The 23,528-nt window shown below is 39.8% G+C and overlaps 1 protein-coding gene and 1 pseudogene across 3 annotated transcripts in view; one reads left to right on the top strand and one right to left on the bottom strand.

The window, feature by feature from the left end:
* Positions 1 to 23,528, top strand: part of ELMOD1 (ELMO domain containing 1) — a 64,233-nt gene that overhangs the window by 8,344 nt on the left and 32,361 nt on the right. For 2 of the 3 annotated variants that reach the window (XM_046017887.1, XM_046017890.1), the window contains exon 2: positions 15,101 to 15,202. In XM_046017887.1, coding sequence (XP_045873843.1) covers positions 15,186 to 15,202 — 17 coding nt within the window. In that variant the 5' untranslated portion in view covers positions 15,101 to 15,185. Of the gene's footprint in view, positions 1 to 6,934; positions 7,108 to 15,100; positions 15,203 to 23,528 lie in introns of all 3 variants that reach the window. The other variant, XM_046017888.1, reaches the window with a different exon arrangement.
* LOC123948858 lies at positions 972 to 2,888 on the bottom strand (annotated as a pseudogene).

Here is a 23,528-nt window from a genome sequence, read left to right as displayed (position 1 = left end):
AAGGTGTTAAAGAGCAATAAATTTACCTCTAACTTCTGTTCTGAACAAAGTCGGGTGCTAAACATCATTGCTTGGCTGTAAAACATGCCTCTATGGTTACAGTGATTCTCCATTTTGTTGAAGGCTCCTTTTTTTTGTAAGTTTTTTTTTATTTAAAGGATTTATTTTATTTTTTTAATATTTTTTTATTTATTTTCAGCGTAACAGTATTCATTGTTGGATTTATTTTATTTATTTATTTGACAGAGAGAGAGATCACAAGTAGGCAGAGAAGCAGGCAGAGAGAGAGGACGAAGCAGGCTCCCTGCTGAGCAGAGAGCCCGATGCAGGGCTCGATCCCAGGACCCTGAGATCCTGACCTGAGCCGAAGGCAGAGGCTTCACCCACTGAGCCACCCAGGTGCTCCCCCTTTTTTATAAGTTTTTATTTGGAAAATGTCAAATATATACAAAAGTAGGCAGAATGGTATAATGGGTCCCAATATTAAAAAATCACCAACTCATAACCAGTACTGTTTGATTTTCAACCTATAGTCTGCCTACCCCATTTTATTTTTGAAGCATATCCTAGACTCGTATCATGCCATTTGTAAATATTTGTGTATATATCTGTAAAATATAATGACTTTTCAAAAGCATAATCACAATATCATTATTACATTCCTGAAAAATATCTATAATTTGTGGCAACCTTTTTTTTTAAAACAAATTTTGTATTCATTATTAGGTTTTAAGCTGCTTTTATCTTCTGAGTTTTGTTTTTTTTAAGATTTTATTTATTTATTTGACAGACAGAGATCACAAGTAGGCAGAGAGGCAGGCAGAGAGAGAGAGAGAGGAGGAGGAAGCAGGCTCCCCGCTGAGCAGAGAGCCCAATGTGGGGCTCAATCCCAGGACCCCGAGATCATGGCCAGAGCTGAAGGCAGAGGCTTAACCCACTGACCCACCCAGGCGCCCTACCTTTGGAGTTTTTTAAAAAGAAAACGAAATTAGGTTCACTTCCATGTCCACGGATTTCTTTTGAAGAAATTAATATGATGCTGGTAGGTTATATTGCAGCTTTGGAGTTGTATTGATCTTGATTTTCCATTCTATAGCTTTCTCATGAATGTGTTTTCCAGATGAGAATTTTTACAAATATACTGCTATTCTTGCCATTTCCAAAGCAGTCTTCAGAAAAGTCATATCTATCCCCTTTTTATTTTCATTCCCAAAAGAAGGATTCATAGTTACTATAACAAATGACTTGGACATTCTATTAGATAATGGGCACAGACACACTGAACCACATCAGCATGTGGTTCATTAACCCAAACTCTATGACCGTCCTGTTGATGATTTCCAGTGCCTCTTCATCTACGTCCCCTCTAGCCCTCAACCTGCAGCTTATGGCCTAGTTGGATACTGTTCTAGAAGCAGGATGGGATTTTTGAATCCACCCACTTGTTGCAGGCAGTGCTCTGGTTCCTTAAGCCTTAGTTTATCTTTCACTCTTTCTCTCTTTTCTGTTTTTCTGTATGGGTTCACAGAGTTTAGGACACTGGACCTCCAGAGGCTGAAAGCACCGTCCTCTGTGTGTCATCTTTAAAGTTTTTGTTGTTATCAGAGTAATACCTGTCACTTAAAATGGTATATAATTATCTGTCAAGTAATGTATCAGTTCATTTTTTTCATGAAAACATCCTTTTTTAAGCCCCTGCTCACTAACATCCTGAGAATTCCTTATACCTTTCTCAAATATGGGATCTTCTGATTGCTGGGTCCAAGGTCTTAGCATTCTCTACCTTCATTTTGGTGGAATGCTTCCTTCAGAAACTCCTAAAAAGACATGCTTGGGAGGTACAGGAAAGGCTTGTCTGTCCAAAATGGTCTTCATGCTCAACTCATACTTAATATTTTGGCTGGGTATAAAAATCTAAATGGGAAATAATTTTTTTTAAAGATTTTATTTATTTATTTGACAGACAGAGATCACAAGTAGGCAGAGAGGCAGGCAAAGAGAGAGGAAGAAGCAGGCTCCCCGCTGAGCAGAGAGACCAATGCAGGGCTCGATCCCAGGACCCTGGGATCATGACCTGAGCTGAAGGCAAAGGTCCTAACCCACTGAGTCACCCAGGCGCCCCTAAGTGGGAAAGAATTTTTTCTCATAATTTTTATTCTTGCTTCCGTGTTCCTACTGACAAACTGGGTGCTCTGATTCTTAGCCCTTTGTATATGAACTGTTTTTATTCCCCCACTGGAAACATTTATGTTGTGAAATTTCATCAGGATGTGCTTTGGTGAGGGTGTTTGTTGTTTAAGGAGCTGGGTATCCTGTGGGCCCTTTCGATCTGGAGGCTTGGGTTCCTCAGTTCTTGGAATTTCTTGTTTTATTTCTTCAATAATTTTTTCACATACTTTTTCACTTTTCTTTTTCTCTGGAATATCTGTTGTTTGAATGCTGAATCTTTCCCTCCCATTTTTCATCTTTTTCTCAATTTCTTCTCAGCAGGTTTCCTCAAATCTGGGACATTTTTGCAATTTCCATTTCTATCATTTAAAAAAATTTCTAAGAATATTTTCTTATTCTCATACTGAGGATTTTTATTGTTTCTTACGAATCTCTTTCATGAGTGTAACATTTTTTATAATATCTATGAAAATTAATTATGATGTATTATTTTCTTCTCTTTGCATTGCTTCTGATTCTTCCATATTCCCCCTTTTTTCAACTTTGAGTGTCTATAATTCAGTCAAGTTAGAAACTTTTCTCAATTCTCTGATAATCCCTGGCTGTCTCTTCATATTTGAGACTGAGGCACTAAAACACTGACTGGAAGCTTTGTGTGCATCAGTGGGGCTCATGACCAGTAAGGGATTGGTGCTTCACTGGGGGAGATCCACATTCATGTCGGGTAATTGCCTAAGGGATACATCCCCCACTGGCCTGAGGAGCACATTGTGGCTGCCTCTGTTCTGGGAGCTGAGCCTGGACAAATCTCACATTTACCATGTAGACTTCCACTTAAGCTTCTTATATGCAGTATAAACCAAAAGTTTATACTAGATCAACTTCTGCAAGAGTAATCTCACCTCTTCTGATAGGACAGAGAGCAGTTCTATTTGCTTCCAAAGAATGGGGAAAGAGATCTAACTATTCCTTATGGAAAATGTCAATCAAACCTCCTGTGTTGACTTCATCCTACACTACACTTTTGGAGGAACTGAGCATTGCTAAGTCCTGAATATAACCAAGATTCTGTATTCTAAATTGTATTGCCTTTGGGCCACTTCCCTCACTGCAGGCTTCATCAACTAGGCTAAGTAAATTACCACTTGTCCATCCTTTAAACTCTAGAAATCTGCTGATATCTCATGTATTCTGTTGCCCTCTTATGAATTTATGCCTTTTTTATTTCTTTACTCTCATGTCAGTGGGAATTCATGCATTTTATTTGCCACGTTTAAATGGAAGTGACATGACACAAGTTTTAAGGGCACACTTAAGGGGCGCCTGGGTGGCTCAGTGGGTTAAAACCTCTGCCTTCGGCTCAGGTCATGATCCTGGGGTTCCGGGATCGAGCCCCACATCGGGCTCTCTGCTCGGCAGCGAGGCTGCTTCACCCCTCTCACTCTGCCTGCCTCTCTGCCTACTTGTCATCTCTCTGTCAAATAAATAAATAAAATCTTTAAAAAAAAAGGGCACACTTAAAAGGAATTAAAGATGTAAAACACTATTAAATACACCAGCAATAATTATAGTGAGAGAACTACTACGTAGTAAGGATCTCATATTGCTTATGTAAACTCGCAAAATTGCCATGCTTGTTTTGCTTACTTCTCTTGTCTCCTAACCCACACTAAAATTTAATACTCTCTTAACCTACTCATACAATCTTCTTAGCAAAATATTCTACCTAACATGTACTATTGTAAATAATATGTACTCCCCGCTAAAAAGAGAGAGAATTTCACATAATCACTGATCAGAATCTTGTCACACATCCATGAAGAGTCCATAATACTGACAGACTGGCTAGGAAGCCTTGCCTAAGAGGATACTCTGGTTTAGTCTGACATGGCTGAAATGTATGTTCATTTGAAGGAGCTCAGAACTTCTGTGCTGACTTCAGAAAGGCCCTAGACTCCATGTGTGAGATCTACTAGATTTCCCACTCCTGTAGGGTAAAGTCTGTATCCTGTTTGTTTTGTGTCTCTACTGCCTAGAAAGAACTGAGAATAATAAGTGAACATGTTTATTCACTAGAAGTAAGAGCTGAGGTCTTTTCCTACCAGCTGGTTGTCTGGCCTTAAAAAAGTCATTTGTTGGATCTGATTGAGACCCCAAAAGAGAAGGTCACTTAGAAGAGATGAAGGGGAAGAAAAGGTCAAGAGTGGAACATTAGGGAACACTTAGGTTTAAAAGGCAGGAGGAAGAAGAATGTGAAAGAGATGGAACCAGGAGAACAGGGATCACAGAGACCAAAAACAGGCCCTTTAAGAAGCAGCGCCACATGAAATCATATCAGCTACAGTAAGGACAAGAAAATGGAGCTTGGACTAGATAATGCTCTGTCTTCAACCAAGCATTTCCATACTCATTCATTCTTTGTGTAGATAAGGCATGTTCCTCACTCCTGAGATGTTTATGGTGAGAGCATAAGATGATAGCATAAGAAAGTTGTGCTGAGCCTCATGTATGTGTGAGAACATTTGTGTGTGCTTTGTGTATGCTGTGTGTATACTGGAGGGACTATGATAGGGAAGGGAACCAGAGCCCAGAGACTATGCAGTAAGGGGTTGGGAGGATCTCCAGTGAGTTAAGGATGTGAGTTGCTCATATGTAATCAACTTATAACATATCATGGAAGTACTCAGCCTGGTGTAACCTGAATAGAAATGCTTGAGTTGGGGAATAAGAATCCTCTAGTGTGATTTTCTGCAGACCCTTAGTCCTCTTTATCATCAACCAATGGATTCTTCTGCAGAAACATCATAGCCTGGAATTTGGAAATAAGTGGTAGGCTTCAATGTCTTACTCTATTTCACTGATAATAAGATTTTTTCCCCCACCACGGAAATCAGGTTGTATCACAGGTTACTTAGCAGCATTTTATTCTCCCTTAAGGACATATGACACATGATGCATTTTACCCTTGATGGCCTTGAGGAAATACCACTGGAGAGAATAAAATAATATTCACTCAGCAAACACTTATCAAGTCATGTATATCAAGTCATAGCTCTAAAGTGAGTTTAAAACTTTTTTTAAAATTTGTTTTACAGTATGAATTGTTGCAGAAGCCTAACCTAAAAGATCTACTTGTCCTGGGTGAATGCTACTATCTCATTTGTGTGATGCGGGTCAGCAACTGCCATATAGAGGCAGGGCACCGTTTGCCACCAGGCCCCTGGAAACGCTCCAATTTGCTTCCCTGTCCAAAGTTTATAGCAGATGCCCTCACTATATTTTCATTATATGAAAGAGAAAATTTTACAAAAAGCATCAATTTAGGGGCACCTGGGTGGCTCAGTGGGTTAAAGCCTCTGCCTTTGGCTCAGGTCATGATCCCAGGGTCTTGGGATCGAGCCCCGCATCGGGCTCTCTGCTCAGCGGGGAGCCTGCTTCCTCCTCTCTCTCTCTGCCTGCCTTTCTGCCTACTTGTGATCTCTATCTGTCAAATAAATAAATAAAATCTTTAAAAAAAAAACAAAAAAACAAAAAGCATCAATTTAGATTGGCAAAATCATATCCATTTAATTTTTATGTAGACATAAGCATATCATTCTTTTATTATGGTTTTATTTATGAATTTAACTTTTAAAACTCAAATATGTAATTGAGAATGAATAAAATCTACATTGAGTATTTTTGTGTTAAAATGGATTAATACCTAGATTTTGAAATTTCCTTACTCTTTTAAAGATGAAAGACAAATCTGATCAATTCTGCTTTCCCCACCTTTTACTCCCTCCATGAGAACAGTACAGATATGTAGGCAACCACAGTGAAAGCCGGAAAATCACTGTATCTTTAAAGCAGATCATAAATACATTTGCAGGCAGCCCTGAATTTTGTGGCTGGCATGGGCCTCTATTGCTTTAAATCACAAAAATAAACCCTGGATGAGTGTTTGATTCCCGAAGAAAGAGGAAAAAAAACCTTGCTAGTTGTCATTTTAGTGAGTGTCAGCAGAGCATTTTTTAAGCTAATCGCCAGAGGAGGAAAGTTCTGGAATGTGGCCTCAGGGAGAATGTTATACATGAACATTATGTCTCCAACGCGGCCTGCTGGCCAGCCTGCATGAAATGTAAATGCATAATCTGAAAGAGTTTTCATTTCTCCAGGATGGTGAATTTTCACGTTGCCTGCTCTCTCCCTCATCTGCATACCTGTAATAAAGTCAAAAGTGGCATTGTATACAGATTTCAAATGCTCAAAAACAGCCTTAGAAATGTTTCTTTCTCTTCTCTTTCCTTCCCTGCCCACTCCTCCTTTCTTATCTCACGTGGTGAGTGACTGTGCTACATCCTTTGAAGACTGAGTCCCTCATCCATCTGGGGTTCCCTGACACAGTGCTTCTCAGGACTTGAGAAAACAGGAGGCATGATGCAAAGCTTAGGCATTCCCTGAACTTGCTAATCGGGACCTATTTGTTCACCTGATTTGAGTCTGATACTTGGCCCACTGGATTTAAAAGAATGACCTCTGCCTTCTTGTGTTGTTTGTGGGTCAGCTCAGCCAGAGCCCCGCCCCTCACACGGCAGGTGGCTTACCAGCCACTCCTCAGCCGCTGCCATCTGTCCTCCTGCTGGTGTTCCCACAGACACGTGCTCATTTGGGAGCAATTCTCAAGTAATCACATCCTAAAACGACCTTAGCGTCAAACATCTGTGAGGTTTGGCCTTTATCAGAATAGCTGCCTACTCTCTGTTTTACCTCCCCCTCCCCCCAGACATATAGCTGTCGCTGAAGAAAGGGTGGAAACACACGAGCAAGAATCCCTAATCGGTCCTTGACTGATGGAGGGAGGGATGTCATCACTGTGACTTCACTGGATGCTCATGTACTCACTAGGAACACAGACTCTTCCAGAGGGAAACTGCCTCATTTGCCCCATAGGTGAAGGTAATTTACTTGGGTTTATTATTGTCTCAAATACTTTTAGGAAATGTTAAAAGTGACATAGTAAATAAAGACAGACTATAAATGGGATTGAACCAAATCAGCCATTGGCTTTCTTTTGATACCAAAAGCAGCTTTTGACTGAATGTATTTTTAGGGGAGAAAACTATAAAAGTTATTATTTCTGGGTCTTATGGTTCAACTTATCAATTGTTTTCTTCTTCTTTTTTTTTTTTTTCAAGATTTTATTTATTGGGGCACCTGGGTGGTTCAATGGGTTAAAGATTTTATTTATTTATTTGTCACAGAGAGAGAGAGAGAGATCACGAAGAGCCTCCATCCGCCCCCCCTGACCCCGGGCTCAATCCCAGGACCCTGAAATCATGACAGAGCTGAAGGCAGAGGCTTAACCCACTGAGCCACCCAGGCGCCCCTGTTTTTTTCTTTCAAGTGAGACGAGAAGGAAGGCTCAAACTGAGCAGATTAAGTCAGGGGCAAATAATTTCACTACTGCTGACCTCAACTTTATCATATGCAGAGTGAAGCTGTGGGTGTGCCCCCCCAACTGCTAAGCAGACTTTTTTTTCACTACTGCTAATAACTGTTGTCCAAACTTTGTCTTTTGAATTTAGGAGTGGGAATGGAATGTGTTTTCATCTCCAGACTATAATTACACATTTTGACACTGACCTGTTTGATTTTTTTCTCCTTACTTGTGCTGTAGCATGAAAAGAAAACAACAGGGGCGCCTGGGTGGCTCAGTGGTTTAAGCCGCTGCCTTCAGCTCAGGTCATGGTCTCGGGGTCCTAGGATAGAGTCCCACATCGGGCTCTCTGCTCAGCAGGGAGCCTGCTTCCCTCTCACTCTCTCTGCCTACTTGTGATCTCTCTCTGTCAAATAAATAAATAAAATCTTTAAAAAAAAAAAAAAGAAAAGAAAACAACAGAAGCAGTTAGGGAAATCTAAAGGAGAATGGAACTTACTTTGCTTTTCAATGTTTTCAAGAAAACTCATTCAAGTTAATATATATCTTCTAGGTAGATGTGGAATATCTTACCAACCACTAGGTATATTTTATGTACAGTAAAAAAAAAGTATTTTCATTTGCAAAAAAGAAGGTGTAAAGTATTATGAAAACTAAAACACACAGAGGTGAACTGAAAGCAAACCCAGAGAAGACCCTGCCACACTGATCAATGACTCAAAAAATAATTTGGGGAGAATGAAATCACCACACAAACAGCACTGTGGAGCTTGGATTTCATTGGATTTTCCCGAAGGGAAAATTTACATTGAGGGGAAGGGAACTTTTGCTATTAGTTATTTCAGAATTATACTACCAAGGACTCATATGTCCTTGGAAATGTGGCCTCAAGAGAGGATATAACACCCACCAGCTGGGGCTCTGTTGTATAACTTCCCATAAAAACGTTCTTGTTGGGAAACTCAGATCTGCAGTGTGTTTGCTTCGGGAAAGGAAAGAGGTTAATTTTTGGTGGAATGGTAACCCTTATTATGCAAGAGTCCCCGAGTTAGCTCCCAGAGGAACCCTTAGTTTTCAAGTGCAGATGTACATCCAGGCTTTGATTATCCCCAGCTCTGCAGTTTGGGTTTGATCTGAGTACACTATTCATTTCCTTCACTCTTACGTCACTCCAGAATTTTACTTCAGTGGCTTCCAGAGGCAGCACAGGGGAGTGATTAATAGCAATGCCTCAGGAGCCAGGCTGCAAGGCTCTGAATTCCAGCTCTGCCAGAGTAGCTGTGTGACTGTGGAAGGTTGCTTAACCTCTCTGTGTTTCAATTTCCCCAGCTGTAAAAATGGGGATAATAATTATTATTCACTTCATAGGATGACTGTTAAGTTACTATAAACAAAGCTCATAGAATATTGCCGGGCATATGAGAAAGCACTTCATAAATATTCACAAAACTTTAGGCTGAAGCTAAATACATAAATTAAATTTTACTTTTTAAATGTGTTCCATACAACTTTTTTTTTAAAAACTAGGACAATCCCAAATTAGGCAAGCTATGAGAGCAGAACACTGTTCACTTTGTAGACTGTTTTTTAATTACATATAAACATTTTGCGTCCACAAGCATTTTGGTTGTTATAAAGGATTTAGTCAGAATTTGAACAGCTACATACAACATCAATTTTTTAGTCTCACTAGGGAGTATGATTTTACGGAAAGGACTTCTCTTCCCTCTAGTTGAGTGTCTAATTCATTCCCTGGGATGCTCAATATATAGATTGGTCTCTAAGAGATAGGGTCACCCTGGGGGACTCTACAAAGAGCCTTAGGGGGCTTCTCACTCAAAGGAGGCAGGGCAGGTTCCCTGATACCAGGTGAGAGGATGAGTTCTCAAATGAAGAGACACACCTGCTTCCCCTTTCCTCCCAGCTGGAAAAAAAAGTACAAAGGGGACATAACCCCACACACAGCACTGAAGTGTCAACTGATCTAGGAGGTGTTTGATGCATCAAACACAGTCATTTGATCCTTTCCTTTGGAACAGGTCCGGGTAGTGGACTCATACACGTGGAGAGGAATCACTGCAGATAAACTAGGAGGATCAGGAAACCCACGTTATGATCATATTTTTTATTTTGGTTTAAAAAAATCTGCGGGGTTTTCTTTTTCTTCCAGTGAGGAGATTTTTCATTTGTTTTATTGTGCTACTATGGAAGAATGCTATTAAAGAATGGCATTGCTCTAAAAGGGTGCAGAGTTCGTTCCAACAAATCCCTTCTGAGCCCCCAATGTGCCTGGCATTGTATCAGGCCCTGGGGCTTCCCAGCGCCCTAAAGGAGCATGGAGTCCAGAGGGAAAAGAAACAGGAAGCACATCACTTCAGAACAACAGAAGAGGTTTAAAATAGCAGGGAATTCGATGTCCACCTGGTTAAAAACCCCTCTAGAGAGGAAGTCTGAGAGAAGAGATGACCCAAGAGCAGTTCCCACATTGTCCCTGCATGCAGCGAAGCAGATGGCATTAGAGTTCATGTCCGACCAGAAAAGGGTGAACTTTATATAAATAATACCTGAATAAACCTGAATTAAACAAACAGTTAATATCCGTGTTTTTCAAGTAGTGAGACAGATACAAACAAGGCCAAGTGACTTAATTGAGTTAAGGTCAACAGGCTGGTGTGTAAAATACTTGAGAATCTATCCAGCCTACCATTTTGTTAAAATGCTGCGCAGACCAGAAGCAGCTGCAAATTCTCCCTGAACTCTGGCCCTGCCCAGCACTTGAAAAATGCTGCTTTGGCCACAAAGGGATAGATTAACTCAGCGCCACTTAGGGGGAAGGCAACTCAAAAGACTTTTTTTTTTTAATCACAGTGGCTCGGAGTATCATATTTTGCACACTATTTGTTCATGTTCCTATCTTTACATACATTGTCTATTAACTGCAACTAGGACACTGACAAATTTGTGCCTCCTTTAAAACAAAGCCAGATTTTTAAAACTTAGTAAGCAGTAATTTTTTTTTTTTTAAGAAAACATTTAAAGAAGCTACTGAATGAATACCCAGTAAGCACTGAGTTAAACAGCATTTATACAGGCTTTCCACCCAAAGCCATTTTTGGTGTCTCCTCTTTGGGGGACAGATAATTAGAACTAATTGCTGTCTTTGTTTCCTGTTTGGGGGACAGATAATTGGAACTAATTGTTATTTTCCATCCCTTCACTCTTCCCATCCAACCAGTGAGTCCAGATGATGCTACCTTCTGAACATTCCCACTTCTGTTCACTTCTCTCCACCACTGCCGGTGTCCTGGTTCAGGTCACAACTTGCCAGAACTTATCCAAACAGTCTCCTCAGTGATTCTTCCCTTGACAAAATGACCTTTTATTTTAGAAGAGTCTTTAGTAAGAATGATAAAATATTGATACTAACAACTAGTACCAACTCATTTAGTGCGTATTGTACACCTCTCACTACGCTAAGCACCTTACATGCTTTGGTTCATTCAATCCTTAGTACAACCCTACAAGGTAGTTATCATTTCTCTCTCCATCCACCAGGGAGAAAATGAAATCCTAGAGCAGTTAAACAACTTGTCTAAAGCCAGTCGGCAAGTGGTAGATCCCAGATATGAACTCTCTGTCTCTAAAACATATGCTCTTAACTACCATGCACACACTGCCGTATTTGCTGAAATATCCCTTAAATAGTAAAACTCCCTTGCAGTATTAAACTATGTATTATACTACCCAGCACAATGCTAGCACATAAGAATTCAGAAAGGTTCTGTTTTGTTTTGTTTGAATGGACAGATTCAGGAATACTTATATAGATAACAAGAAGCTGAAGTATTACAATATTTCACTTATCCCACATCATTATGAAATTTTTTTTTAGAAAAAACAGTTTTCTAGATAACAAAGTAAACCATTTAAGGATATAATTATTTTTATTTTGATAAAACATTTCTGAAGTGTATTTCATTCTTTAATGCCTTAGTAGTAAAGTTCTACTTTATTAACCTAATGACAAAGAACAATTGTTATGAGCAAGAAATGTTGTATACACTACTTATTTAGTATTTCCTTCTGGATTGTGGTTTTAATTACCATCTATGTGCTGAGGAAGTCCAGATCTTTGTCTCCACCCAGGATTTCTCTCCTGACTTTCAGATCCATGGATATCCACACCACCACTTGACCATGCAAGTTCAGAATGCCTTGATCACCTCCAAATACACCTAGACCCTTAGATCTGCATCTCCAGAATTCCATATCTTAGTGGAAGATTCTACTATCTAACCATAGGGACAGGCATAATGTCTGACGACTCTTTTTCCTTCAATGTTCCCTAACCAGCAAATTAACAAAAGTCCACTTGATTTTACCTTCTAAATATCTCTCAAATTCATCACACTTCTGTGTCCACTGCCTTCTTCGGCCACTAATTATCTCCCCCTGGATTGTAACAACTCTCTAAATGGTGCCCCTACCTACAATCCTAACACAATCTAACTCATTCTCCACACTACAATCAGAATATATTTTTTAAAACTAGAAGTCTGGTCATGTCACATCTCATTCTGAAAACTTTCAGTAGTTCCCCACAGCTCATGGGATCGAGGTTCAGAAGGTTTTAATATTGCTTACAAAGCCTTCTGAGACTTTCTTGCCTTTCCATATGTTGCCATCACTTTTCACCTGTCCCTCGCACCGAGCACAGCTAGGTCATAGAGAACATTTCCCCTCTGCACGCTGTGTATTCTCCTGCTTCTAGGACTTTGCATGTGCTATCTGCCCCTGACCCCTACATCTAAGGTATGCAGCTCCCCTGCTCACAATCACAGAAGCTCTTTCCACTTGTAATATTGTGGTTAAGTACCCATTTGTTTCTATCATCTTCTCTTTTCTCTCCCTCAAGGAGATGGATGGAACCCATGCCCACTTGTTCGCCCTGTATCCCTAGTACCTAACTCTTGTGTCTAGAGCAGAGTAGGTACTAACATTTCTTTAAAATTTTAGTATAGTTTTAGATTTAGAGAAAAGTTACAACACAAAGAGTTCCCTTGGACTGGCACCCAGTTTTCCCTACTGTCAACATCTTACATTAATGTGATACATTTGTCACAACTAATAGAGCAACGTTAATACCTAATTATTAACTAGAGCCATGCTATTCATATTTCCTTAGGTTTTTTTTTACGTTTACTTATTTTTTAGTAATCTCTACACCCAATGTGGGCCTTGAACTCATGATCTCCAAGATCAAGTGTCACATGCTCCTCTAACTTAGCCAGCCACGTGCCCCCAGATTTCCTTAGTTTTTAACCGAAATATCCTTTTTCTGTTTCAGTATCCCATCCAGGAACCACATTCCATTTAGTACCCATGTCTCTCTAGGTACCTCTTGGCCTTGAACAGTTTCTGAGACTTCCCTTCTTTCTGGTGATCTCGAGAATTTATAATTCATAACTGACTGGGTATTTTGTGGAGCATCCCTCAGTAAGAACTTATCTGATGTTTTCCTCATGATTAGACCAGGTTATGAGTTTGGAGGAGGAAGACCACAGAGGTAAAGTGCCATTTCTATCACCTCATATCAAGGGTACAGAGCGTCAGTATGACTTACCGCTGTGATGTTAACGTTGATCACCTAGCTGAGGTAGTATCTGCCAGATTTTTCTAGCAGAGGGTTACTCATTTCCCCCCTTTCCATTCTGTAGTCAGGAGGTCACTACACTATGTCCAGCCTACATTCAAGGGGTTAGGAGTTAGGCTCCACCTCCTTGAGGCCAGAGTAGCCACATAAATTATTTGGAATTCATTTGTACTAGAGACATATATATTCCTTCCTTATTTATTTCGGTAAGCAATCGTAGATATTTATTTTCTACTTTGGGCAATAATCCAATACTATTTTATTTTCTTACTTAAATAGTTCCAGCTTTGTCCATCAGGAACTTTTTCAGTTGGCTGCTGGGTTTATCTGACACATCACTGATTGTCTTTCAAGTACTCCCTCTTTCTGGCACAAGACACTTCAGGCCCGCCTTGTGTATTCCCAGGCCCTAGAATCAGCCATTTCTTCAAGGAGTCCCGGTTCCCTTCATTGTAAACTGTATTCAAAACCACAGTCTGGGCTCTGGGTAGGTACTAACACTTTATAATACAAAACACGATCTATTTTTAAAAGCCACAAAAGCACAAAGACTAATATATCTTCCCACCACCCAAAATAAGCAGATGTTTTTCCCCTTTGTTTTGCTTCAGATATATGTTAAAAAGTAAAACATGAGGGGCGCCTGGGTGGCTCAGTGGGTTAAAGCCTCTGCCTTCGGCTCAGGTCATGATCTCAGGGTCCTGGGATCGAGCCCCACATCGGGCTCTCTGCTCTGCGGGGAGCCTGCTTCCTCCTCTCTCTCTGCCTGCCTCTCTGCCTAGTTGTGATTTCTGTCTGTCAAATAAACAAAATATTTAAAAAAAAAAAAAAAGTAAAACATGAAGTTGAAGGCCAATTTTCCCCAATGGCCTTTTCCCCAGTCCTGACCCCTTCCCTTGCCTCCCAGAAGCAACCACAATCTTAAGCTGAGGTGTAGATACTCGTTTTCAAGCACTCATGGAACAGTTACAGAAGCATATTTATTAAAGGAAAAACCTGGCCTTTATGTGGGCTGAGCTGTCCCCCTCGTGGGCTGTGCTGGTTGGTAGTGGTGTCTGTACCCGGAGCCACGTGTCTGCACCCTCAGCTCCTCGCCTCACTCCTACATACTGTGGGGTTCCATCTCTTCTTTCGGTCGCCTCTCATCTCTCAGTCACCTCCCGTGACTCTCTTTTCTCTAGTCTGTAGCTTTCCATCTTGTCCCAACCTGCTTCTTTGTAGGCAGCTTCTGGCAACCTCCCTATCAGGAGGAAGAAGACCAATAGCCCATAGACTTTGTAAAAGACAACTATAAACTGGAAAGTGCTAGGCAAATAGAAAATGTCACTGTTTTGTTCAAAGTGCCAAAACGGGAGGAGGGCGGGGGCACAACATTCATACATTTGGAGTACTTGGCTCTTTCACATCTAATTTTTAGCTTAAAGACATTACCAGTTGCTTTTAGTTATTGTGAAGTTGTACTTTTGGAAGTTAAGGCTGCCAAATTTAAGACCACCAGATATCTAGAAATTAGGATAGTTAGTTTTATGATTCTTCATTTCTATTTTTCTTAAAAATACTGTTCTTCAAAATATAGGAATAATACCCAAAACAGAGAAAACCCTTACTACTAAAGAGATTGCTTATGACATGAATTCTTCCTCCAGCAAGGGACTTAAAATGAGAGACTAATTATGCAATGCTAAAGTGAAAGCCTTTGGCTGTACTCTCCATCCACCAGACTGCAATGCTATGTGAGCAGTCCAGTTGGTCATGTTCTGGGTACAGAGCATGTTATCTGCTTCCTAAAGTAATCGGTCATCTTGGGTTTGGGATGCCTAGCCCCATTAATAGTAAATATATTAAATTTCTTCCCACAGCTTTCACTTACTCTGACAAAGGCAAATTTGGAAGCAATTACTTGAGGATAGTTTGGACAACACCTAGATAATCAAAACAGGCACAATGAAGCACTTCCTGAGGTAAGTACTTATGGTTCCCTGGTTGAGCCCTCTAAAATGGAGAAACTTCCTTCTGAGTTAGGAAAATAGTTCTGTTCACTATTTATAATCCTATAACCAGATCTCTTAGAATTGCATAAAATAGCATTGCATTTTGGCCAAGAATAATTTGGTCACAAGTTTCCTCTGCTGCCCTATCTGAATACTGATGTTAAGAGAGCACTTACCAGGGGTGCCTGGGTGGCTCAGTGGGTTAAACCTCTGCCTTTGGCTCAGGTCATGATCTCAGGGTCCTAGGTCATGATCTCAGGGTCCTGGGATCGAGCCCCGCATCGGGCTCTCTGCTCAGCGGGGAGCCTGCTTCCTCCTCTCTCTCTCTGCCTACCTCTCTGCCTACTTGTGATCTCTCTCTGTCAAATAAATAAATAAAATCTTTAAAAAAAAAAAGAGCACTTACCAGTAGGAGATTACCAGAGATCATAAGAGAGCCAGGCACGAAAAGCATGGGGCAGGTGTACTTTGGACAACCTGGATGCCATGTGTCTCTAAAGCCTTAAGGTCGAGGTTTAAGGAATCAGCTAAGTAGTCAAGTTATCAGTATAATTTGTATAGAATCATTTTCCTGGAAAAAGTAATTTTAAATATTCTTTAATTTAGATTTTGGTTGGCTGGTCATTCATATGGGCATTTTCGAACATTCCTTTTTGGTAAAAAAATATATATTTTATGCGTATGTATATATTTTATGCATTTCTGGTAAAAGTGTATATATTTCACACACACACATATATATTCATATTCTAAGCTTTTGCTCTTCCTGCCTCCTTGATGCCTCTAAACTCTGCATGAATTGTTGGTTCCCTCAAGATTGTGCTGTGTAGAGTAACATATGCTGGTGTATTCTATGGTGATATTCTATTTTTCTGAAAGCCATCTGACTGGAACTATAATTATAATTATTTTTAAGGGTATTTGATGGCCATTCACAATCTATTAATGAAATTCCCAGAGAAATTTTACATATTAAAATATTACAAAATAGAGTTATTCTGGTCCCAAAAGTTAGAAAATAATAACATACTTTCCAGGATATTGAGTTTCTTTTTCTCAGAATAGCCTACCTCTATTACACATTCTTGCCCCTTGCTGTGGCTGTTTTCTCTAAACAAATAATTACTCAGCTCACTTCTTTTAGGAAATAATTTCATTTTTTTAGTGGCTGCCATTTAAGATTTTCTTTTCCTCACTGATGTTGGTTGCATCACTGTGTCTGGAACACCTAGCTCAGTTTGTGGGGGAGTCACTGTGTTTTGGTGGGGCTACTGGTTTTAGTAACTTCTCAGGAGGTCACTGTTAAACCATTTACAGGAATTAGCTTTGTTTTATTGTACAGAATATTTCTCAGCCTGTTTGTCTTAGCTGTGTAAAAGGACAGTATTTGAAAAATCACTAGGACATCTGCCAGCAAAATACTGATCTGGCATGATTGTGGTTGCCATGGTAATTAACCCATCTATTTACTCACACATTCATGAAAAACTGGTATTTTTTAATCCCTCCTGAATGTACACATGGTGTCTTTTAATTGCAGAAGGTTTTAGTGTTAGGTGAAGCTTAGAGGTCAGGGTCTCCTTTCGAAAAGGGGGAGATGCTAGTGGTAAAGTCTGGGGCAAGATTCATATTACGGGGTTTCCTCTTCAAAGTCTTCATTTAGAAAAACTTGAGCAGCCTCACAACCAGCCATTTTAGGAGAAATAGTAGCATTTGTTTCTGTTAGTCTTCTATTAAGCTGAATAGTTACAACACTGTGTCTAGTAGAGATGAGAAGATTTTTGTAATTAATTTGTATTTGGGACTAAGAACCAATCTGGTAAAAACCCGCTGTGACTTCCCAAATGCCAGCACCAAGCAGAACAGAACTAGCACATCCCAATCAGTTCCATGTTCTGATACAAATCCTTCTCTTCCAACTCAAGACATATATTTTATAAATATTACTTGACATCGATCATTAACATGAAACAGAAGCTAGGGTAACAGATTACACATAAAGAAAGAAAATGAGGATTTTCATTGACCATTGGTTTTGAAATAATAAAAGGAAACTCAATCACTGTCCCAAGTTGACTATTGCTTTGTCCCTAGCTTGTGTTCTTAATGCTTTTTTATTAAATTATAATGTGTGTATAGTCATTATATGTTGGTGTTTTTAATGCTTTTTATTAAGTCATAATGTATATATTCACTATACGTTGGTGTTTACGGAATCGGAAGGATAAGAGGGCAAGGAGAACTACCCTGAATTACAAGCTCTATTGGGTCATTTAGATTGCCTTTTTTTCCCCTGTAGTCCCTTTGCACAGATGTGGGACAAATTTCAGCAATCTCTTCATTTGAACCAAAGAGGAGGTTATGTAAACACAGCCTGAAAAAAGTAGGTGTTTATTCCTGAGCTCAGCAAATACATTATGCAGAATAGGAGTTGATTCTGAGAAGAATTCAGTATTATTTAAAAGCCCACAGAGTCGTTAATCTGTCAACCTCTGAGTTGCTCTAGAATGAAATGCTTCATTTACAGCTCCAGAAGAAACGAGGTTACTCTTAAACCAGGTTGGGGGAAAGAATGGATTTTAATCTATAGTTAAGTGACAGGATACCCACCCTCTGCTCTTTCTAGCTCACTTCTGCCATCAGTCTAACTGTCATCAGGGTATTAATGGCATCACTGTTCAGAGCAGAGCAGAGTGGAGAAAATATTTGATTAAAAAATTACATGAAATATTAGAAATAAATGTCACAGGATTAGTACACCAAGCTGAAGGGTATATTTGCAATTAAGAGTAGACACAGCATTAAGGGAATACAAAGATAAAATGCAGAAGAAAGTGTATTTATATAGATGACCAGAAAAGGAGGGGGCACTTTTTGAGCCCCACATAGAACTAAGGCTTAGGGTTTAGTTTATATATTTCATTAATTCTAATTAAATTGATGTATATAATAGGGATGGCTTAAAACTTGTACCAAGATCTTTTCCCATGCTAGGATTTTTTTATTGAAATTATATTTTTTACAGTTATCAGAACATTATGAAATTTTCTAACAAAAGGAATCTTTTAAGTCACTCCACGTAAATAATTTCTTCCAACTATGCCAGCCTCGGGATCTCACCCTCTTGGCCATAGACTTCACTGCGTACCTTCCTCTCAGGCAGAAGAAAGTGAAGGAAAGCATCTGTCACACTCACACCTCCATGGGAGAAATTTTGGGAAACAGAACAAAGTTATAACCAGTTCCTGGCTATGAAGCAATGAAGGCAGGGGGGAGAGTATTTTACTGTTATCATTAGGTAAATAAAGGCTTCCAATTAGCAAAAATGTCTGTAAAGTGTTTTTTTAAGTCATTCAATTTGATTAATATCTAAGTCCACTGATTTCATTTAGTAGGCACTTATTGCTAATAATTCCAGTAGTATCCACATTTTTAATTTTTCTCTTTATAACAATTGTAACAATGTAGGGATTACTATCCCTTTGTACAGAGCAAGGCAAGAGGACTTAGCAAAGTTACATAACTCATCCAGGGCGCAGATATTTGAAGGCAGGCCTGTCTGACTTCCAGAGCTGTTTTTCATCATTTCTGCACCGTGTTACATCCTCACTCTGTGCCTGTTGTGAGGTGCTGGGTGACACAAAAGCGAATATGAGGGGACCTCTGCTGCAAACCTACTACTTGCTACAGAGATGAGGCCCACACATACAAAACTCTGGTGTAAGTGGCAATGTGCTCATTGACATGCCATAGGCATTTTGTGGCAGGAGTTTTCAGGGAAGGCTTCGCTGAGGTGAGGCGGAGGCAAGAGGACTCAAGTCAGAGGGTGAGGGCAGTGGAGAAGCCCCTGGGAAGGAACAAAGGCTGGGCAAGCGTGACCAGCTGCCATAAGCAGCGGGTGGCCAGGTTTATTGGCTGTAGACCTTTTTTAGGGTGAGTGAAAGAGAAGTGGCAAAGATAAACTTGGGGCAGTTCTCAGAGATCTTTGCAGGCCCAGCATAACACAGCCCAGAAGCATGGTAACCTTTTCAGCCAGACCTACAGCAGAACTTGGAGAGAAGGGAGAGTCTGATGAAAACTCATTTTGCCTTCCTTGTGACACATGTCTAGCCTTCTCTTAGAGCCAGAAAGCTCACCTGACGGATGAGAGGGCAGAGACCCAGCGAAGCAAAGTAGTTTGTCCAAAGTCACACAGCTCATGGTGGCAAATGGCCAGAATGGAAGTCAGGCTTCCAGACACTTCCCTATTTAATCAGGCAGTATTTCCACTCAGCACCAGCCAACGTCCACTGCTTTTAAAGATTTTTTTTTAATTTATTTGAGAGAGAGAGCATGAGAGGAGAGAGGTCAGCAAAAGAAGCAGACTCCCAATGCGGGACTAAATCCCGGGACTCCAGGATCACGACCCAAGCCGAAGGCAGTCACTCAACCTACTGAGCCACCCAGGCACCCCATCCACTGCTTTTAAAGGGCAGAAGATGTGTAGAGTCATGCATGTAGTTGTTCCAGAATTTGGTTAACATTGCTTGAGAGATGATGACTGAGCTTAGGAGAGAGAGAAACAGAGTCCTAAAAGGAGGAAGGTTTAGGGCCTGAGCATCCAAATACCTCTCTCCCTGGAGACCGGTACTTTTAGCCAGAGTTCTCTCTTTCTTACGACACACACACGCATGCATGTAGATCACATGTGTATTTATATACATGCACGCACACACATGAACACCTGTGTATATCTACACAGACACATATTTTAAATTACTTTGTTCCCTGCGTTAAAAGAAAACAACAACAAACTGTTTCTGTATCCTTGCTGAAATATGTTAACCTGAAAAGTTTCCTGGGCACGTTCCTATGGTTGGCCTCACCATCTAGCTCTGTTAGAGCGCCACCTCGGCAGCTGCCCTCCCGCCCCTTTGCTTTCCCTCAGCTTTTCAAGGCTGACTTTCCAGCCACTTCACGTTCAGGAAGCTCTTCCTCCAGAGCATGAGCAGGATGAATGAAAGCCAAGGACCCTCAATAAGTATTGGTTTGAATTTCATTCACTGAACTATTGTATGAAGGGAGGAAGGCATGCTGATTTTCCATGTTGTTTCTGCCTCCTTGTTAGGAGAATCAGGTCGCGGAGGCGGGCTTTCCTGTCTAGTCTCAGAGGAGGTACTTTCTCTCCTCTGTCTCTCTAACACTCTGGGCCATTTCTTTTATAGAATTATCACACTGTTTTGTTTTTACTGTCATTTTCTTTACTAGACTGTAAGTTCTTCATGGACAAGGGTGGCATGGGATTTGCAGTGACACTAAGTTTTTGGCTCTGATCTACCTCTTCCTCTACGATAATCCCCCACCCCATTCTGTACTACACAACTTCTCATTTTGTACTCGTTCAGTTTAGTGAAGGAATAAGTAAATTACATGTCAACGATCATTTTTCATTTTTCTCCCCAATTCATTTCAAATCCCCTTCCTTCAGCTACTCCAGGTCTTTTACTCAACAGAAATTAAAATATTCATAATACTGACAACATTCTCCATGAAATGAATCTCTAACAGTAACAGGCCCACTCCTTATCCCCTCTAGAAGATTTTGAGGCCCACTGTGGATTATGACTTTATTTATAGATTTGGTTAATTTGGGTTCTTTTAAAAATATTTTTATTTACAATAAAACTTTATATTTGAGATTATGTTTAAATACTTCTTTTTTGTTTCTTTTTTAAAAATACTTTTCAAATATCAAAGTAAAATGTGTTTGCTGATTCCCTTATAAATAAGTCAGTGAAAGTATTCTCCAACTAGTAAAACAAAAAATATGAATTTTCAAAATAAATCTTGTAAAATGTATGTATTTAAGCACCATCTTTTTAGGGGAGTAGGGAATCATCAGTAAATCAAAATAAGCCCATGCCTCCTTTCCTTTGAAATTAAAAGGATAAACCATGAATTTATTTATTTTTTGTTATCCCTCTGTCAGCTGCTGCTCTCTAAACCCTCAGATAAAATTTCCCTAGAATGCGCTTTGCTCCAGCAATAGAATATGGAATGGTGTCAATCCATGATAAATTTATATCACTACTTTTCAAAGGCAGTTTGATCTTCATGCCCAGGGCACCGGGCAGGGCCTCACTGTGGCTCTGTGGGGGGAAAGACTCTTGTCCTTCAGGAGGCCCACAAATGGTTCTTTGTGATATCATAGTATCAGTTCATGCATCAGGTCCTGTCCAGCCTCTCTTAGTAGTAGCTAGCTCATTCTACAGAGAGGCCCATTTACAAGGCCAAACCCCTAATGACAAGTTAATTCCCAACTGATTTCCAGTGCCCCTAATTAGGAACTCCCAATAGAACAACTAAACTTTTTTTAAATATCATTTCAGAAAATGCATGAAATGCTGGGAACGTTGACCAGTTTTTTGTTCTTTATGGCCACTTAGATGGAACATGTTTCATTTAGGAAACTGTGGTTTGAACCAGAACTGTGATTATTTTGTATGTATCCTTCCTCACCAGTAGTGTACTTCTTATTTATTACAGGATTTCTTCAAGCAAGAATTAAGTTTCATTAGCAAACTCACTGAAACTGTTCAAAATAAGCCACTTTTCTCTTATTATTCCAAACGAAGACGTCAATAACAAATTTAAGATGCTGGAGTAGTGTTGCACTACAGGTACCCCTCCCCACCCCGCAGGCAGGAGGCTGCATGGTTCTGGGTGATTCTCCCATTTCAGAGGCCCCATCCCCGCTGTGTGGATTCCTCTAACAAAGCACCACAAGACAGGAGCTTGCTTTTATTTGGTGTTAGAGATATGATCCATTTTGAATAATTAACACTGGATGGCTATTCTGGTTCAAGCCAGAGAATGAATGTTAAATAATAGAAGTGATCATAACTGCCTTGTGGAAAAACACTGCTATGAACTCTACCATAAACTTTACTCAGCAGTATATTGATAAACAGTTGTAATAGAAAATGTTGGAAATAAAACATGAATAAGTAGTTCTAATTATTAAATCAGTTTCTCTCAGTGCTTGTGCAAGGCATTGTGTTAGGAAGCCACAATAAGTCCTTCTGGACCACTATCAAAATACTGCGATTAAAAAAAAGAAAGAGAAACAAACAAAAATTGCTGTCTATGCATGGAATTATTAAACATGGGATAGTGATCAGTATTTTCTCCCAGTACTCTTGAGAATGTCACGGTTGTTCCTACCAAATGTAGATCTTTTCAGTAATGAGTTGAGACTCTTCCATCAGAACTAAGAAAATAAGTCTAATATTATAAAGGTAAAAAGCAAAAGATTCCCCTAATTAAAAGTAAGCCTCTCGTTTTGGTGATTTAGGCCAGGAAGACAGTCCAAGCAGAATTATAAAACCCCTTAATAGAATTCAGATGGTAGAGAGGGTGTGGCTATAATTCTTACACTAAGAAAAGGAACTAACTTCCTTCCTTCCTTCCTTCTTCCCAAACCAACCACTAATCAACTTAAGAACATTTCATGGTCCATTTCTTAATCTCTTCCTTTTCAGGGTAAACATGACAAAATATTCTCCCAAATTTCTCCCAAAACATTTAATCATGTTTATTCTCCTCTGGAACTTTTTTAATTTTTTTAATTTTTTTAAATAAACTTTACAACTTAGGGACTTAAACACATTCAAAAACTTAAAAAGTTAGCCCCTGGCAACACTTTATGGTGAAGAACAACCATCCTGAGCCGCTCATAGGGAGGCTTTGCTGATCTGGCCCTTTCATGAGGAAGCAAGTTGGATATTGTCACTGTCATCAAAACAAGGCTTCCAAAGTAAAGGGCAACACTGGTTTCATCTCTGACCATGCCTTAGATTTATGATCTAAATGCAAAAATAAATTATATCTGTCAAACATTGTTTGATCTGATACTCTGACTTGAAAAAAACTTAAAGTACCCAGCAAAGCAAGAAAACATAGTGCCTAGCATAGCGAGCTGGCATTTTAGTGAAATACTTGTTGGTATTTTGGCCCATTAGGAAAAATACTAAAATAATATCCTTGATAATTAATATTATCAGGACAACTGGCCCAGAAATTACAAAAGAGTAAAGAAGCAGTGTATAATGTCACTCTGCACGTGAACGGGCATTTCCTGTGCACAGGTTGTGGCAGTGTTTCTGTGACAGTGTGAGAGGGATGCCGTACACTTCAGAGATGAGCCCAGAGGGATGATGCAGCATCTCGAACCCCTCACTATACATTGCCACTAGGTCTTCCTGTCTTTGACAGTAGGAACATCCTTAGGGAAGTGGAAAAAAAGAAAAGAGAAAAG

Source organism: Meles meles, chromosome 8 (assembly GCF_922984935.1).
Source record: "Meles meles chromosome 8, mMelMel3.1 paternal haplotype, whole genome shotgun sequence".
NCBI classification, from domain to species: domain Eukaryota; kingdom Metazoa; phylum Chordata; class Mammalia; order Carnivora; family Mustelidae; genus Meles; species Meles meles.
This window is presented reverse-complemented; position numbering and strand designations above follow the sequence as displayed.